The sequence below is a fragment of the Carassius gibelio genome, chromosome B9, assembly GCF_023724105.1.
Source record: "Carassius gibelio isolate Cgi1373 ecotype wild population from Czech Republic chromosome B9, carGib1.2-hapl.c, whole genome shotgun sequence".
Lineage (NCBI taxonomy): Eukaryota > Metazoa > Chordata > Actinopteri > Cypriniformes > Cyprinidae > Carassius > Carassius gibelio.
The window spans coordinates 6,863,658-6,882,335 of record NC_068404.1 but is presented as its reverse complement, the minus strand read 5'-3'; the positions used below and the strand labels follow the sequence as shown (position 1 = coordinate 6,882,335).

General features: G+C 36.7%; 1 protein-coding gene across 5 annotated transcripts in view; it reads right to left on the bottom strand.

Annotated features, from left to right (window-relative positions):
* Positions 1–18,678, bottom strand: part of LOC127965131 (diacylglycerol kinase eta) — a 73,578-nt gene that overhangs the window by 8,531 nt on the left and 46,369 nt on the right. For all 5 annotated transcript variants that reach the window (XM_052565723.1, XM_052565726.1, XM_052565722.1 and 2 more), the window contains 18 exons: positions 18,493–18,601; positions 18,222–18,361; positions 15,847–15,928; positions 14,922–15,013; positions 14,748–14,847; positions 14,358–14,646; positions 12,777–12,908; positions 10,566–10,700; positions 8,677–8,794; positions 8,484–8,594; positions 8,299–8,395; positions 6,166–6,273; positions 4,883–4,996; positions 4,660–4,794; positions 3,195–3,461; positions 2,807–2,899; positions 2,250–2,369; positions 981–1,086 (listed from right to left, as the gene is read on the bottom strand). In XM_052565723.1, the coding sequence (XP_052421683.1) occupies positions 981–1,086; positions 2,250–2,369; positions 2,807–2,899; positions 3,195–3,461; positions 4,660–4,794; positions 4,883–4,996; positions 6,166–6,273; positions 8,299–8,395; positions 8,484–8,594; positions 8,677–8,794; positions 10,566–10,700; positions 12,777–12,908; positions 14,358–14,646; positions 14,748–14,847; positions 14,922–15,013; positions 15,847–15,928; positions 18,222–18,361; positions 18,493–18,601 (2,348 nt within the window). The remainder of the gene's footprint in view (positions 1–980; positions 1,087–2,249; positions 2,370–2,806; positions 2,900–3,194; positions 3,462–4,659; positions 4,795–4,882; positions 4,997–6,165; positions 6,274–8,298; positions 8,396–8,483; positions 8,595–8,676; positions 8,795–10,565; positions 10,701–12,776; positions 12,909–14,357; positions 14,647–14,747; positions 14,848–14,921; positions 15,014–15,846; positions 15,929–18,221; positions 18,362–18,492; positions 18,602–18,678) is intronic.

The window sequence follows — 18,678 nt, the reverse complement described above, 5'->3', positions numbered from 1 at the left end:
ATATATATATATATATATATATATATATATATATATATATATATATTAGTAATAATAATGTGTAAAGCATATTTTATTATGATTGTTATTATTTTTTTAAACAAAATGGACAATTTTTGGAGGCTTTGGAGTTTTTTGCCATTTTGAAATGAATTAATCATAAACCAAATGATCTTGGGCATCAGTCTCTTCCTGTCTAAACGGTCCTGGCCAGGATGAGCTGCAGTATAAACCAGACTTTCTAAGTTGAATTCACTTTCCAAACATTGCTCTGTTTGCTTGAGTTGCTCAGTAGTCAATGTCTGCTTCAACAAATGGGATGAGTTTGGGGCAGGACTGTCAATTTGGCGGGAATCTGGGAAGGAGGAGTGTTTTGGGCACCTGTTTGGAAAAGCATCATTACTTTATACATTTCTGTTCTGTGCTGCCAGTGACAGGAACTACACACTTCACCTTTAGGCGTTAAACGTGTAGCACATGAAGTGCAGTATGACATGTTTGGGTTTATGTTGTTCCCCTTCTGTGTGGTACACCTTGGTTTGTGCCTGCTGTTCATGTGTAGACACATGGACTGTTTCTGACTCACAGGACAACACATGACCAGAGGAGTGCAGGGGTGCTCATGGATGGTTGGGTTGGACTGAGGACCACTGGACATGAACAGAGAGTCCTCTCAGAAGAGGATGTACATGCTGTGTGCTGTGCGCTCTATATCATCAGGTCACTGCCTCCATGGGCCATCACTTCCTTTAACAGTTCCCCATGTTGTCAGCAGTCATGAACAATCTTCTTTTTTTTCAGCGTCTCAGTGTCCTGCCTTTGCATTTTTTCCATTTAAAAAGCAAGATGTAACCCTAATCCACTTTTACATGACTATGGATGCAACAAAATATGATGCATTATGATTTTAGTGTCTGTCACATGTGAGGATATTCAGATGCTGTATATGTAGACACACACACACACACACACACACTTACCTGACTGTGGGCTGGACTTCTTCTGAGCTTTCTCTTTCTTGAACTTTGGCACTATGCGAAACATGCCACCCCGACTGTTTCTTTTTCCGTACTCGAGGGAGTTATCCTGTCTCACACAAGATGACATGTCAGTCTCACTTCACATTTGTTAGTGTATTATACATGCACAGTATTGTTGAAATGTTTAGGATCAGAAAGATTAAAATGATCTTATGCACAAAAGGGTTGAATTGATTTGACCAAAAATCCAGTAAAAACAGTAATATTGTGAAATATTTTTACTGTTTAAAATAACTTGGTTCTATTTGAATATATTTTAAAATGCAATTTTGCCACATGATTCTTCAGAAATCAATATCACGCTTAATTTTTTTTTTGAAACTGTAATAGATTTATTTATTATTATTTTTTGTTGGGGGGTGGTTAATAAACAGAAAGTTCAAACAAAACAGCATTTATTTATAAATATAATTTATTTTTGCAATATTATAAATATCTTTACTGTCACTTTGGATCAGTCTGAACCCATACTATTGGGTTCAGACTGAACCCAATAGTGTTATTTTAGCATAGTTGAGATATACTTCGTTTTTTTATATATATTTTAAATTATTATGCTATTATGATTATATTATGTTTTTTGTTTTTTTTTAAGATTAAGTAATTTGGTTAGGTTTTTTTGGTCTTTCTCTCTCTCTCTCTCTCTCTCTCTCTCTCTCTCTCTCTCTCTATATATATATATATATATATATATACTTTTTTAATTATTTTTTAAGTAGGTCTATAATTTAGTCCTTTTTTAAGTAGGTCTATAATATTTTGAATAATTTTTTATTTTAGTTTTTTTTATTCTAGTATGTAAAGTTGCTTTGCCAACTAGCTGAAATAAAACAAGTTTAAGTTTTTTTTTTATTTTTTTTTTATTAACACAAATGTTTGTTTGATTTTGTAATAGTTATAGTTTACTATAATAACTCAGTCACATATATTTGAACACTAGTGTATGTATACATATTAGGCTAGCCAACATTGTGGAAATTTTTAATAGAACAAGGGAACATAAGATATTTGAAAGAACATCAAGTTGGAACCACATTTGACCCACTGACTTTCACTCTACACGTGGTTTTGTGTTTTACATAAAAAAGAAAGTTCTCCAGGTTTGTAATGACATGAGGGTGAATAAATGATGTCTATCAATGAAATCTCTCCAGTAGGGAGCAAGCTTCAAGGGAGCTGTTCTTTCTGCTTCCCTCAGGATGTGCTCACCTCCTCGTCGTTGGGCTGTAAGATGTGGTAGAGCCAGGGGATCTCAGCCAGCTTTCCCAGTTCAAGCTCAACGCTCTGCAGGGCACTGGACAGCAGCTCCTCATGCGGAGGGTCCAGTTGCTACAGAAATAAACTCACGGACTGAGTCAATGAGTCAAAGCCTCAGCTCATTTCCTCTTTCCTTTGTTACTGTATCTGGTGGACTACTATAGCCATACGCAACTGGCATGGTCATTCTGGTGAAGGGAGATTGTATTGCTTGAAAGACTGTTATTATAGTTAATTGTGTTTCATTTAAAGGAGCAGTGTACCCAAAAGTGAAAATTTGCTGAAAATTCCCTCCATCCAAGTATAAGCTTTGTATTAGATGCTTCTCCTAAAATGCTTTCAACATAGATGTAAAAAAACAGATGTAAGACTCCATTTGCTCTGCATCTCATTGCAGTTTAAGAGAAAAAACGGAGATGTTAAAAAGATCTCAAATGGGTATTCTTCCTTATGGGGACCTATCTCTTTTTTATGTCTTGGAAAAGGTTAAAAGCATTAAATCAACTCACCAGTGGCACTCGTCCTACTAGCAGCAACTCGGTCTCGTTGTGCAGGGCCTTCACGGTGCTGGCCACCTCAATGGCAGTGTTTCTCGTCAGACTCTGAGGAGAACAGATGAATCAGACGTGAGAATTTACTCGTATTTGAACTATGAGGACGACAGAACACATTAGTTGGAGAAGGAGAGAGACACTGGTTTTTAATGACAATGCTAAATTATTTTCATCTTGTGCTCTGAGATTGATTACATGTGCTTTGGAAAAAATAAAAATCAGTAGAGAACTTTGACCTCTTTCACACCAAACCCAGGTTATAATTGTGTGATACGGCGACAAAGGAGGTTTTTGTAATAGTATAGAGGATGAATGATGATCCTTAAGTGCTGGCCCTGCTCACCTCGGGGAACTTGGGGTGTGTTTTGTTGATGGCGTGCGAGGAGGCGTTGACGGCGTGGGCCAGCTCCTGCTCGAGGAGTTGGTAGTTTTCGGCAGCCTCGCAGATCCTGGTGATGAGATCTTCTGCGGCTCGAGCGCACATCTGGATGAGCGTGGCCTCCTCCTCTGTGGCCAGATCCACAGAGTGCTGAGGATACAGGTGCGGCCTCAGCGGAGGCTTGTCGTATTTCAGTTTATCCTCCCAAGACTTCAGCGTGTTTTCAAACGCCTTTGGTGAAAAACAAATACAAGACTCTTTTAAATGATGCCAAGTTTTACAGCCAGTGTTTAGCAAGGTTACACACATTGACACATATATACCATCTTACTTACTAAGACATATAACGAGATCCTCACCGCAGAACACAAGATCCAAGGGTATGGTTGGATCCAGATCCAACTCCTCCCACCTGACATATACCTAAACCTACCTGTCTCCACCCCTAAATTCTACAATCTCCACCCCCTAGATGTGGATCCAACCACGCACCAGGATCTTGGTTCTACAGTGAGGGGCTACTGCATATAACTGGAAGATAAAGAGTGGCAACTGATATTAATACAGTCGGCTTCTACACTGTAATAAAACTCTCATTGATTTACATTATAAACAGAATTTTGTACTTCAATTTGACCATATAAATAACGATATTTGCACCAGATTTTGGCTCAGTTTGGGCCTCTGAATATAAATTGAGGTGCTATATCCTCTTTGAGTAATAGCTCCATGTTCTCACTGTATCATAATATATTATGAACCATAAAAGCCTGATGTATCAAATATGATACTACGCAAACCACATATGCAAACATTACTTTTCAAAAGTTTGGGGTCAATACGATTTTTGTCTATATAAATTAATAATTTTATTCAACAAAGACACATTACATTGATCAAAAGTGACTATATATATTATATACTATATATAATAATAAATGCTGTTCTTTTGAAATGTGTGTTAATCAAAGATTCCTAAAAAAATTTATTACAGCTTTCACAAAAATATTGAACAGCGCGACAATAATGCTAAATAATAATACCACAAAATTGCTGTTTTACTGTATATTTGATCAAGCTAACACAGTCTTAGGCCCGGTTTTCACAAGTGCGTTTTCGTTTTAAAACATAACTTTTGCTACGGTTAAGCCTATCATTTACACTTCTCCGACATTTCAATGTTCGAAAAAATGCTGCTGACCCCGTTTTGGTTTGAAAAACACTGTTTTAAAACAAAAACGCAGAAGAATGAGTAGTGAGCAGAAGAGACTTCCTTCAACAACATTAAAAAAAACTTAAGAACTTTTGAACATTAGTGTAAATGAAACCCTTTTGGACAAATTATTCATTAATTTGTTCTAATCCCATTTTATGGTAATATTGTGGAAATAAATTCCCCATATCCTGACTGTTCCTCAGAAACACTCACGCGGTCCCTTGTCAGCATCTGAGCCCGGTTCTTGTGCTGAATCTTGATGACTCCAGGAGGCTGGATCCAGGCTTCTCCATCCACCTGGACCGGCACCCCTTCATCTCCCAGGATGGTGATCTTCACCGTGCGACACTGGGAGGGATGAGGAGAGTCACACACTCTATCATCATCAGTCACAGCCTTTACACGTCTGTGTCATTCGTGTGTGAGGTGTGTTTACCTGTGCAATACGGTGATGCTGCAGTTTGATCACCCTCGACACAGCCATCTGCATACTCCCAAACACAGCCACCACTTCCAAAATCTTATCATCAAACGAAGGGGCGCAGAATATCTGCACAAGAAGACAAAAAAACACAAATAGTAAAAATAGCTCACCACCACAAGGGGGCTCCTTACAGGCTCACCCTCACCATTCACAATTCACAAACAGTTTCTCCTAAAAGAAGGCTTTAAGGCTTCTACTACATGCTTTCTGTCATCTGATTGATGTTTTTAGCAAGTAAAAGACTAAATCGTAAAAATGGTACATGGTACAACTTTTATATTATAAGTAATATTTCAAGATGCAAGCTGTATGATGAATCAACTTTACTAGATTATCCACACACCATCTTTAAGAAAATATTAAAAATGTGAGCATCAAATATGAAGAACGCTTTTGAAGAACGTTTATTTGTATCACTGTATTGCGCAGCATTATATGGTATACAAATTTTGATCATAAAACTGATCATTTAAATATAACCTTAAATATTATTGGGAAATATAGAGTGACAACAGATACTTGAAACAATTTTACAGTATTTAAGAAGTCTGCTATTCTGTTACAAAGCTTTCATCGATATGCATTACAAGCTTTCAACATTTAATTTATATATAACAACTGTTGCAACATATTTCATATTTTTGTTCAGTTTGAGCATCTGAAAGTTTTTCCTCCTCAAGTGTAAGCTCCATATTCTACATTATTCTATTCTAGTCATAAAAGCATAATGTTAGCAAACTTTAAATTATTTATTAATTTATTTTTAGATTTTCTCTAAAGGCTCAATTAAAGGGTCTATTTTTCAGGCTATTATTTCATATGTCACACTTTACAGTGATAAACTCTCAGTCCTCGACCGTCCTGTCCCAGATCCCAGGCATCTAAGCGTTCTGCACTCTGCCCTTCTGTAACCAGACCTTGTGTCCGGAGGTAACCTCATTCTGAACGAGGCCTGTGAGCTAAAACAAACCCGCTGCCAAAAGGCCACTTGTTGCGAACAAAGACCCCTGTCACTCTGGGTTCAAAAGGTTTTGTTCGGAGCCAGCTGCACGTTAAACAACACGAGTCAACACAGAGCCTGCTCATCCTCTTAATTAAACAAGTCATCACTTCCTCTCTACATGGTGTCATATTTCAACTCTTAACTGACGTCTAAGGGCTGAACAGCTCAGAGCCAGGATGGAAATGCTGTTAGATGAGAACAAACCCCCATGACCTCCAGCAGCATGACTTACGTCATCCTCTTTGGTGCCGCCCCAGAAGTTGGTTCCCCCGGCGTAGCTGGGGATGTTCAGCACAGCGATCCCCTGGAGACTGGGGAGTGGGATGTACTGGCCGTCACACTGCAGAATCAATCACACAGTCATGAGCAGCCCTGAACGGAAGACGGCCAACACAACCGTTTGACCAACAACTGGTTCAGACATTCAGTTCGAGCAGCTGTTGTCATTAAATCAGTTCAATCAAACCATTTCTTAGTTGTTCAGGCTTGGCAACATTAGGCACTTTCCACAAATATTGCAGCAACAAGTGTCTGTTACTTCTTTTAAAGCACAAATCAAGTTTGTTGTTCCTGAAAATAAAAGAAAAAAACTACTAGACCAAACGTTCAAGAAGCTTAAATTTAATTATATTTAACTGCAATCTCTAGTCATTACATGTACTGTATATTAATAAAATATCTGTGGGAATGTTTTTTTTTTTTTTTTTTGGTTATGCCAACCTCTAAAATATTTTAGCAGGTCAAAGTTGTGAGTTAAAAAATTTTTTTACAAACAACTGGAAATAGGACATTGGCCTTTGAATATGGGACAGTGAAGGCGGTTGAGCACCACTGTACTAAATATATAAACTATTATTTAACATAAAAGTATTTTAAAACATCAAATATCATCCCTATTACTGCACAATTCTCCTCCTGTTAAAAGAAACAATAGAACATTTCATATACTGTATTGTGACATTTATTATTTACTATCATTTAGATCCATTTTTATACATATTTGTCAACCCTGTCACCAAGTTGTTAATAGTTAACAATAGTTAAAACCTATTAATACGCATCTTTTTATTTAATTATATATACCGTATTTTCCGGACTATAAGTCACACTTTTTTTCATAGTTTGGCTGGTCCTGCGACTTATATACAGGTGCGACTTATTTATCAAAATTAATTTGACATGAACCAAGAGAAATGAACCAACAGAAAACATTACCGTCTCCAGCCGCGAGAGGGCGCTCTATGTCTTCAGTGTAGACTACAGGAGCACTGAGCAGAATAGAGCGCCCCCTCGCGGCTGTAGACGGTAATGTTTTCTATTGGTTCTAAATAAATGCGACTTATAGTCCAGTGCGACTTCTATATGTTTGTTTCCTCATCATGACATATTTTTGGACTGATGCGATTTATACTGAGCAGGGATGTTGCGGTGACAGATTTTTTCCACCGGTTAATCGACGTGTGAAAAAACCGGTAATCCCGGTGTCACCGGGGTTGTGTGTCGGGGATTTCGGGTGGCCGAAAATGCGGTCGTGCAGACGTGCACACGTCTCAATTTACTTTCACTTTAATTAGCGGCAATTCAGTAGCATTTGTTTGAATTAACCATGGGTTAATTTATTTTTTTCTTAATAAAAATACACAAAACAATAAGACACTCGCTTGTATTACATATTGCAAAATGAATAATAACTTAACACACCATGCAAAAATTAAACAAAAGCACTTATGAAACTGCACACATCGTGGAAGTATCAAACAAGAAATTATATAAAATATTACTATATTATATAAATTATATAAAATTCACCATTCGTTAAATAAAGTGCCTGCCTTGGCTTTTTCAGCAAAAAAAAAACACCGCACAACCATCGAATATGCAACGAACGAAAATCAAACACATCCCTGTTGGCATTTGGTTTGAATCCAAAATATTTCCAAATAGGTGCCTTTGCATTTCGCTTTGAAACCAGATCTTCCGCCATCCTTTAGCTCGCCTCACTCTCCTCGAATGATAAATGAAATCGGATACCTGCTGCTTTACTCCAGTGCTCGTTCCGCTCACGCTAAATTACGAAGGCACGTAGTCACTAACTGAATTAAGTGCTTTATTGCTATAGGTTAAAACTTCAACACTATGGGGACGGTGCCGGTGGTCAAGTGCTATGACCGGTAGGTGGGTTAAACACCGTGTATCACCGGTAACACAGACTATCGCAACAAGCCTAATACTGAGGTGCGACTTATAGTCCGAAACATACAATATAGTATATATATGTATCTAATGGTTATGCTTATTTAATTTGTCTCACTGCTTTATTCAATCCCATATTGTGGTATTAGCGTTACTTAAAAAAAGGTCTCACCTCCAGCTGAACTTTCTGCTCCAAGTTCTTGTAGGTCCGCTGCAGAAGCTCTTTCGTCCCCAGAACTCCATACCACATCATGTTTTTAGTGCGACTTCTGGACGGTGAAAGAAGAACTAGTCAACCGTTGCGTCCTAGTCAGTGGTGTTTTTTCACATGCAGTATACGCTGATATCCTGAACTACCTGCATTTCTCCGGGTGCTCCTCGCGCTTGTTGTTGAACTCCAGCGAGATCTTTGCATCCAACCCGATCCCAAAGTAGTTATTCATCACGCACTTCTCCAAATAGCCCTCTCTGTGAGAGAAATGACTTGGGTAAGTTCCACAGATACACTCAAAATAAACCTAAACAAGAAAAAGGAAACCGAAGCTCTTACAGAAAGTCCAGGTCAGGATCTATGAAGGGTGTCGCACCAAAGGGATCAATGTTGGCAAGCAGCATCTTGCTGATTATGGAGCTCCCAGCTATAGATGCAGCAAGACCTGCCCGCAGTCCTGAAGATTTCACATCAGAAGAACCATCATTAAAACCGAGTCTATTATTGATTACTCATCTTGCTGTTTTAACCCTGTTTAACTTTCTTTTAAGCGAAACACAAAACAAGATGTTTTGCAGAATATGCATGATGAAAGGTGTCACTTTTTAAGCATCATAAATATTGGGTCTCATTCATGAAACACGAGCAGAACGAATTTTTGTGTAAATTGCGTGTAAAGTGGTTTTGGCATAAATTTTCGGATTCATTAAAACGTTCGTATTTTCCAAATGTTAGTTGGTACGAAAGAAATCTACACCTGCTCCCAGCCACGCGTAAATAGTGCGTTTAATGTCTGAACGTTTTGCTCATTAATACGGCTGCATTTTAATTCACCTTAATCGGGTACATATTTACACTGCATTTTGAAAAAAAATATTATATATATTAATTACATACGTTTTTTCTTTTAACTTTTATTATGAGAGCCAGTAATAGGATCTGTAATATGCTTCCAAACTTCCTTTTTTAGGACCTCATACGCCAAATTAAATGTGGCGTTTTGAATGAACTTCTGATAATAAAACTTCAATTTTTGCAGCTGAGAAATGTTTCTTTTTCAGTCGCTTTTGAGAAGACATGTTGAAATCTTTCGTTTGGTGTCATAATATGATGCTCATATATAGTTGTCAGTCGGATTTAATGGGCGTGATTTATGGTAATTGAGAATGAGCGTGCACGCGCGTCCCATTTACGACTGATTGGAATTCATTAAAACACACACACATTTCACTATCACATCTGACGTTTACGAAGTTTTTGTGAATCAGGAGAAGAGTTTGCGGGAAGTTCTCTTTACGCGCAAAACACTCAGATATTTACTCGTATATTTACGAATGTTTCATGAATGAGACCCATTGTGCGGTATATTCCAAGTGTTCTAAGGTCACATGATAGCTTTGTGTCTAAAACCGACTGAAATTTATGATTATTATTCTTTATTATTGTCAGCAAATAAAAATCAAATATTGGGTCTATTCCTCACATAAAAGCTTTCGATTTACTTAAGTACAACTTAACATACTTTTAAGAAGAGTACTTATTATGGAAATAAAAACTATTCTTTAAAACAAAACAATTAAGTGAGAAATGAATGTTTGGACACTTAACTACATGTAAATTGCAAATAAATGAAAATGTATTATAGTTTAAATTTAAATGAAATGCAACTGGCTGAGTGTTTTTTTAACCACTTAAGTAAGACTTGGTTATATGTAATTTGCTAATTATTTCCAGTGTTTCTGAAATATTGTAATGTACTGCAGAATGTAATTACTGTTTACTAAAACAGAAAATAATCACTATAATAATAGACAACAGACTGTAATTTCGATGTGCTTTTATCATTAGCACTTTTAACTGACATTATTACAGTGCACTTTTAAAAGGGTACTTAAGTGTCATAAAAGTGTGCTCTTTTTAAGTACACTTTATTGTGCTTTTATTTAATTCATATGTTATAGTTTATGTACAGTTCTTTTTGTTATACTTAAGATTAGAAGTACACTACTTGAAGCGTACATTCAATACAATATAATACAATTTTCTTTTTAAAAGCAGCCACAGGTGATGCTTTTATGCGGAAAAGAGCAGCTCGGACATTCTTCCTAACATCTCCTTTTGTGTTCAGTGGAAAAAACGAAAGCCACACAGGTTTGAAACGGCATGAAAGTGAATAAGTGATGACAGAAATGGCACTTTTGGATGTTTTCGGGTCAGCAGCAGCGTACCGGGACAGATGATGCGTGTGTTGAGGACGGGTAGGTTCTCCTTGCTTGTGGTGAAGGGAGTGATGGAAAAAGAGCCGCAGGACTGTGTGCTGCGACTCACACGCCTCTCTGGAGGCGAACACGGCGACTTAGCCACTGCCAAAACACAGAACAAAACATGAGCTCACGTGTACAGCACACTCATTCGTCACAGCAGTAATCTGCCCAAGCGCCTGTTACACGGCACAATCTAATGCTGTTTTGTTTGCTAAATGCTCAGTTTTTCCAGCACGTAAGAGTAACCCGTACATTTTGGTCACAGGCTCTCAACAAGAAGTGAAAAATCTGCTGTAAAAGAGATATTCAGCAGAACGTAACCCACATAAACAAACCAAAACACATCCAGGGCTCATGAGAAGGAGGAGCCCCTGAGAGACTGAACCGACTAGAGAGAATAAAGGCAGTGTTTCATGCCACACTGCAAACATGAGCAGACATCAGGCCTCTATGTAAACAGGAAGTGCCACTGTCCAGCAAACAAAGATATGGTCTCTATAGACAGAAATATAGCACAGGGATCCTTTGGGTCACCTACAAATATAATTGCAGCCATAAACACTTACAGTCTGTGAGCCGTAAGGAAATCCCAGACCTTCTGAAGGAGAAAGATTGTGTTATTGAGCAATTTTACAAAACAAAAGCTTGTCTCCCCATTTAGAGCAGTCTGGCTTCATGAGAATAACTATAACTATAAGAGTAAAGGCCTTTTCAGAGATTAGTAATAGAAATAAAGCAATATAATAATAATAATAAGAAGAAGAAGAAGAAGAAGAAGAAGAAGAATTATAATTTATGTTGCTGATTTTTAGTCTAAGATAAATGTGTAAATCAACTAAGAGTAATTCTTTATTTATAATAATAATAATCATTATTATTATTATAATTCATGTTGCTGCATTTTAATTATAAAACCTAATAATAATAATAATAATAATAATAGTAATAATAATATAGTAATAATAATTTAAGTTGCAAAATTTTAAACTAGAAGTATGATATATGTTGCTGCACTTTTATTATAAAAAATATAATATTCATAATTCTAATATAATAATTTATTATAGAATAATAATTATAATTATTATAATAATGACAATAATTATTTAAGTTGGCGGAATTGTAAAGTAAAAGTAATGGGTGAAACAACTAATAGTATTTTTTTAATAAAAATAATACGCATATAAAAATAATAAATAATAATACTATGAATACTACTAATAATAATGATAAAGATATTTTTTTAACTAAGACTAATGTAAAACAATTAAGAGTCTTTATTTAGAATATTATTAATATTACTACTACTAATAATAATTTATCGCATTTTTATTATATAAAAAAAATATTATAACAATAATTTAAGTTGCTGAATTTTTTAACTAAAAGCAATGTGTGAAACAACTAATAGTATTTTTTTAATAAAAATAAACCCTAATAATATTAATAATAATAATTTAAGTTTCTAGTCATTCTTTTGTTATAAAAAGAATCCCCAAAATAAATACATAAAAAACAATAATATAATATTAATAATAATAAAAACAGCAACAACAATTTAGCCTGCTGTTAATTTGTTGTAATCAAGTTAGATCGAATTGCAATCATTTACTATAATGGGTTAGTCACTAGAGGGCAGCCCTATCCCTTTCAGATCCTTCAGCTCCAAACCAAGGACTGAACCACAGTTCATCCTAAATAATGTGCTGTAAGAATGACTGTCTCAAATCATCATATGCTGAAAATGCAGAGTTATATTCAGAATGTAAAACTGACGTACTGGACAATGTCTAGTATGCACAGCATCCTGCCTACTGTCTTTGCATATTAGTAGGCATTTTTCCACCATATATGATTAGTCACATGATCTCATGATGTTGCACATAAGTGTCGCCCGGTTATCATCTCGTAACTGAATTTTGCATGAAATGTAGTTTTAAAAATGTAACTTTTGGCAATCAGTTACCGTACAACTGTAATAAATCATATGAGTATTTCAAGCATACAGAAAATGTGCATACTGTGCGTTCCAGTCTTTGTAAAGAATAGACTTATAAAAAGCCTTTCATGCACAAACAGCTCCTGTGAGACAAAAAAACATCCTGGCACTTGAATGCAGTCAAATGGAGGATTCAGCGAGAGCACTCAGTGGCTCAAAGGAAGCGGTGAACTCACAGGGCAAGGCTTCCAGTTCTTTAGTGTCCTCGTCCTTCTCGTTGTCTCTGTTTTCCTCCTCGCTGTCCTTCCTGAAGTCTGTGGGAGACTGCAGCTCCTGCTCGTCCGTGTGAGCGTTCTGCTCGTCCACCACTACAGACACAGACACAGACACACCTCTGGACTCATGCACTGGGGTAACATCTTTGATTTATATATTCATTTATAAAATGACACTAAATTGTGAGCATTACAATTTTTAAACTGAAGTTTCCCAAAGAGCGTGTCATCAGACTATTTTCGCAATCTTTCCTTGTCTTGAGAACTACTTCAGCTCTGTTTTTTTTTTTTTTGGTGTCTGATATCAAGAATTACTCTTACATCATGTCACACTGTCAGCATTGCTAAATTCAGTTTACTTACGTGAATCACTTTTTGTTGCAATTAATCAATTCAAAACTCTTGGATATCCCAATGTGACATTCCTTATTATTATTATTATTATTATTACTTTGTAAAATATGAACTAAAGTAAATTTAGCTGTTTATTACTCTAGATTTTAACACTCGTGCTAAAAAAAATAACTGAAAATGTGCCTAACAAAACATATTTCTAACATTAAAATGTGCTGTATCTGAAACATTTAAATTAAATAGAAAATATATTGTTTATTGTTATTTATTTAATTGTTTATAATGACATTTTGTTTCACTATATATGTACACAAAATTGTATTATATTTATTTGTATCATATTTAGATATTTTATATTTAAAAAAATAAAAAGTTATTAAATCTATTTTATTATATAATAATTAGGTCATATTTAAACATATTTTAACATTAAAATGTGCTGCCTCTGGAACATTAAAGAGAAAATATGTAATTACTAATCTTTTAAATATCTTCAATTTAAAGTAAAAAACATAATTACACAAAATTATCTAGATTTAATATTTAAACATTAAACAAAAAATATTGCTATTTTTATGATATTATATTTAGAAAATATTTTGTATTTAAATAAACAAAACATTATTACGTTTATTTTTACTATATAAAATTGGGGTTATATTTAACCATATGTGTAACATTAAACTGTGCTGCCTTTTTTTTTTAAAGAAAAAACATTTTTTTAAAGAAAAAACATTTCTTCTTCACATTTTGGTGTTATTACATATATATATATATATATATATATATATATATATATATATATATATATATGTACACACAATTCTTACATTAATTTTATTATATTGAAGTTAGATTATATTTCATATTTAACTAAACATCAAAAATGTAATTGTTTTTTATTATATCATATTTAGATAATATTTAGTATTTATTGCCCAGGCCTAGAAACAAAGTATTACAGAGTATTACTGAAACCTATTGACTTATTGACACATGTGTTGATCCTCCATTTAAAAAGATCAAAATCCCTGAAGATCAAGAACTCTCAGGTATCATCCATTTCAATATCATCTGATTAGTCCTTTAAGAGACGCTTATATCCAGAGCCGCTTACTGTAATCAACAGATCAGTGTTTTTCTTTTCCCTATTCAAAAGACGAAGCAGGACACGCTGCACAATCGTACCTCTCTCCGCCTGCTCGATGATCTTTCGGAGCGCTTTCTTCAGGCTGTTGGCTCTCAGCACCAGCTGCTCGCGGGGTCTGAAGAGCTTATGGGCGGAGCCTTTCTCAGTCTCGTTCTCCTTCAGCTCCGTTATGGACTCTTCACTCAGATCCTCCTCTTCCTCCAGCTCCTCCTCCTCCACCTCCTCCTCCACGATGGGTGGCGTGGTGAGGGCTGAGGGCGTCAGAGCCTGCGCCTCCAAATTCAGCGTCTGCAGGAGGGAGTCCAGCTTCTCGTTCAGAATGGCACACTGCGGCCGGAGAACAAAGGAGAGGGTGTTGCATTGATAAACAGGTTTATAGTGTACGACTGAAAGAGTCATCATGAGGTGAGGCATCATCACAGACTCACTTTGAGAGCAAGTGCATCAGCCTCCTCCGTACTGTCACTGCTTCTCTCATAACACTTCCCAACTTTGGCCACAAATTCCTTCACCGTCTCACACAATACCCTGGAGGAGATCAGAGGAAATGCTTTATCGTTGTTTCTGGTGGAATATGCACTGTATGGTGTGAGAGGACTCACTTTGATGAAGATATGACCACTGAGTGCTGATCTGAGTTCAGGATCTTTGTGAGATGAGCAGCCACTGAATCCTCGTATACAGAGATCTGTAACTAAAGCCACCCATACACATCAAGCTCCAACTTCATGTAACATTTCCTGAGCATGAAAACTAAATCACTGCATGACTGGCCTTTAACATATGCTAAATAACATTGAGTACATAGTGTATGAGTGCATAGTGGATAGTGTGTCATTTGGGACATGTGTTAATCGGAGGTAAGGATACAAGACTCTCACAACTAGCTAAAATGCATACTCAAATTATCCAAATTATTTCATAAATGAGCAGTCAAGTACACATAATAAGGTGACTATATGCCCTCTTTTTATGTCTTGGCCTGGTCAGGATTTTGTAATTTGTAATATGTGGGGATTTTGGTTTTATTTTCCTGTCGTTTTCATAGGTAATGAATGAAAAGTAGTTTAACCAAAAGCGTGCAGGCATTGTACATAATCGACCAATCATGGCGTGCGAGAAAGCGGGATCTACAGAAAACAGTCGAAACAAAACAGCAAATATGCACACAAATAATGTATGAGGATTGTAGAGAGTACATCAATAGGAAAACAGACCAAAACCAGGACATTTTAGGCAATTTTGAAATCCTGGCAAGGACATGTCCTGGAAAAAGAGGACATATAATCACTCTACAAATAATAGCAACAGTTTCCTATTTATTTAGACTAAAAATGATGGCTCAAAGTCATGAAGCGGACTACAGTGGGTGTGCCAGATGTTTTCTTTTGAGTGCAGTGAGGGAAACAGCTGAAAGATGTGTGGTCTTTGTTGTGTTCCAGTGGCGCCTAGTCTTAGATAAAGTGTAGTATGTCACACTGTGACATGTCAACAACTCTTTTATAAGTGTTGATGTGTTGCTGGTACCTGGCCGTCCTCTGTGTCCTCAGGTGTGGCGGGGCAGCTGTGTTTTGGAGGTATTTTAATCTCATACGTCATTATACTCCACCTGTAAACAGCAACTGTAGATGTAGCCAACAACACGGATATTATAAGCTCCACATATGTGACCCTCAACCACAAAACCAGTCATGCATACAGTATTGTTCAAAATAATAGCAGTACAATGTGACTAACCAGAATAATCAAGGTTTTTAGTATATTTTTATTGCTACGTGGCAAACAAGTTACCAGTAGGTTCAGTAGATTCTCAGAAAACAAACAAGACCCAGCATTCATGATATGCACGCTCTTAAGGCTGTGCAATTGGGCAATTAGTTGAAAGGGGTGTGTTCAAAAAAATAGCAGTGTCTACCTTTGACTGTACAAACTCAAAACTATTTTGTACAAACATTTTTTTTTTCTGGGATTTAGCAATCCTGTGAATCACTAAACTAATATTTAGTTGTACGACCACAGTTTTTTAAAACTGCTTGACATCTGTGTGGCATGGAGTCAACCAACTTGTGGCACCTCTCAGCTGTTATTCCACTCCATGATTCTTTAACAACATTCCACAATTCATTCACATTTCTTGGTTTTGCTTCAGAAACAGCATTTTTGATATCACCCCACAAGTTCTCAATTGGATTAAGGTCTGGAGATTGGGCTGGCCACTCCATAACATTAATTTTGTTGGTTTGGAACCAAGACTTTGCCCGTTTACTAGTGTGTTTTGGGTCATTGTCTTGTTGAAACAACCATTTCAAGGGCATGTCCTCTTCAGCATAGGGCAACATGACCTCTTCAAGTATTTTAACATATGCAAACTGATCCATGATCCCTGGTATGCGATAAATAGGCCCAACACCATAGTAGGAGAAACATGCCCATATCATGATGCTTGCACCTCCATGCTTCACTGTCTTCACTGTGTACTGTGGCTTGAATTCAGAGTTTGGGGGTCGTCTCACAAACTGCCTGTGGCCCTTGGACCCAAAAAGAACAATTTTACTCTCATCAGTCCACAAAATGTTCCTCCATTTCTCTTTAGGCCAGTTGATGTATTCTTTGGCAAATTGTAACCTCTTCTGCATATGCCTTTTTTTAACAGAGGGACTTTGCGGGGGATTCTTGAAAATAGATTAGCTTCACACAGACGTCTTCTAACTGTCACAGTACTTACAGGTAACTCCAGACTGTCTTTGATCATCCTGGAGGTGATCATTGGCTGAGCCTTTGCCATTCTGGTTATTCTTCTATCCATTTTGATGGTTGTCTTCCGTTTTCTTCCACGTCTCTCTGGTTTTGCTCTCCATTTTAAGGCATTGGAGATCATTTTAGCTGAACAGCCTATCATTTTTTGCACCTCTTTATAGGTTTTCCCCTCTCTAATCAACTTTTTAATCAAAGTACGCTGTTCTTCTGAACAATGTCTTGAACGACCCACTTTCCTCAGCTTTCAAATGCATGTTCAACAAGTGTTGGCTTCATCCTTAAATAGGGGCCACCTGATTCACACCTGTTTCTTCACAAAATTGATGACCTCAGTGATTGAATGCCACACTGCTATTTTTTTGAACACATCCCTTTCAACTAATTCAACTAATTGCCCAATTGCACAGCCTTAAGAGCGTGCATATCATGAATGCTGGGTCTCGTTTGTTTTCTGAGAATCTACTGAACCTACTGGTAACTTGTTTGCCACGTAGCAATAAAAAAATATACGAAAAACCTTGATTATTCTGGTTAGTCACATTGTACTGCTATTATTTTGAACAATACTGTACATCATTTGGAAGCTGATTGAAGCTTTCCATTGATGTATGGTTTGGTGGGATAGGAGAATATTTGGCTGAGATGAAGCTATTTGAAAGTCTGGAATCTGACGGTGCAAAAAAAAAAAAAAAAAAAAAAAAACATCACAACATTGAGAAAATTGCCTTTAAAGTACCCCTATTATGGGTAATGAAATGATCATATTTTGGTTTTGGGAGGCATCATGCCTGTAATTCCTGATAAAGCAGTGTTTGTGAGCGCAGTGCTGGCAATATGCAAATGTTTCATATTGATGTCAACATGAAACATCTTGGGATTCGTTTAAAAATGACTCATTCCAGTGATTCAAAGTCGACTCTTTCTTTTGAGACACAGTAACTTTATACAAGGTGCACTTTCAGATTTAAAACTTTGCAGGATATTTTCATTCACTTGGAGCTGCATGAAGAACACTGCATGAAAGTAATTTTTAAACTTTAAGTCCTTAGCAAAGTTTTGATATATTTACGGTAGGACATTAACAAAATACCATGACTGGTTTGTGGTCCAGGGTTTTTGTGGTCATGCTAGTATGTGCTCTGTACCTGTCCAGCATCTTGGTGCTGGCTCGCTCCAGCTTCTCCAGTATCTGAGGAAGCTGAGTGTCATCGTCACATGACGGCCCCCAGCCGAGCACCCGCGCCAGGTCATTCCCGGTGCCCAGCGGCAGAACGCCCAGCTGGCACTGTCAACGAGAGACAGTTCATTAAGAAAACCTCATAAACATCTGCTCTGATACTCTCGAGCCAATTCCTAACCATGCAGCAACAAGTTTACTTTCAGTCATTAGGACATGGTGCAGTACTGTTCAATTACCTGTTTGTGAAGATTTAGTTTATCGATTTCAGACAGGACCCAACCAACGCTTCCATCTCCACCGCACACCAGGATCCGGAAGTTATCGAACTTTTGGAACAAGCGAAGACTTGGAAAGAGAACATAACTATTTAATTGACACAAACAAATAAATGCTTCTCAAAAGGTGTCACAAAGTTAAAGGGA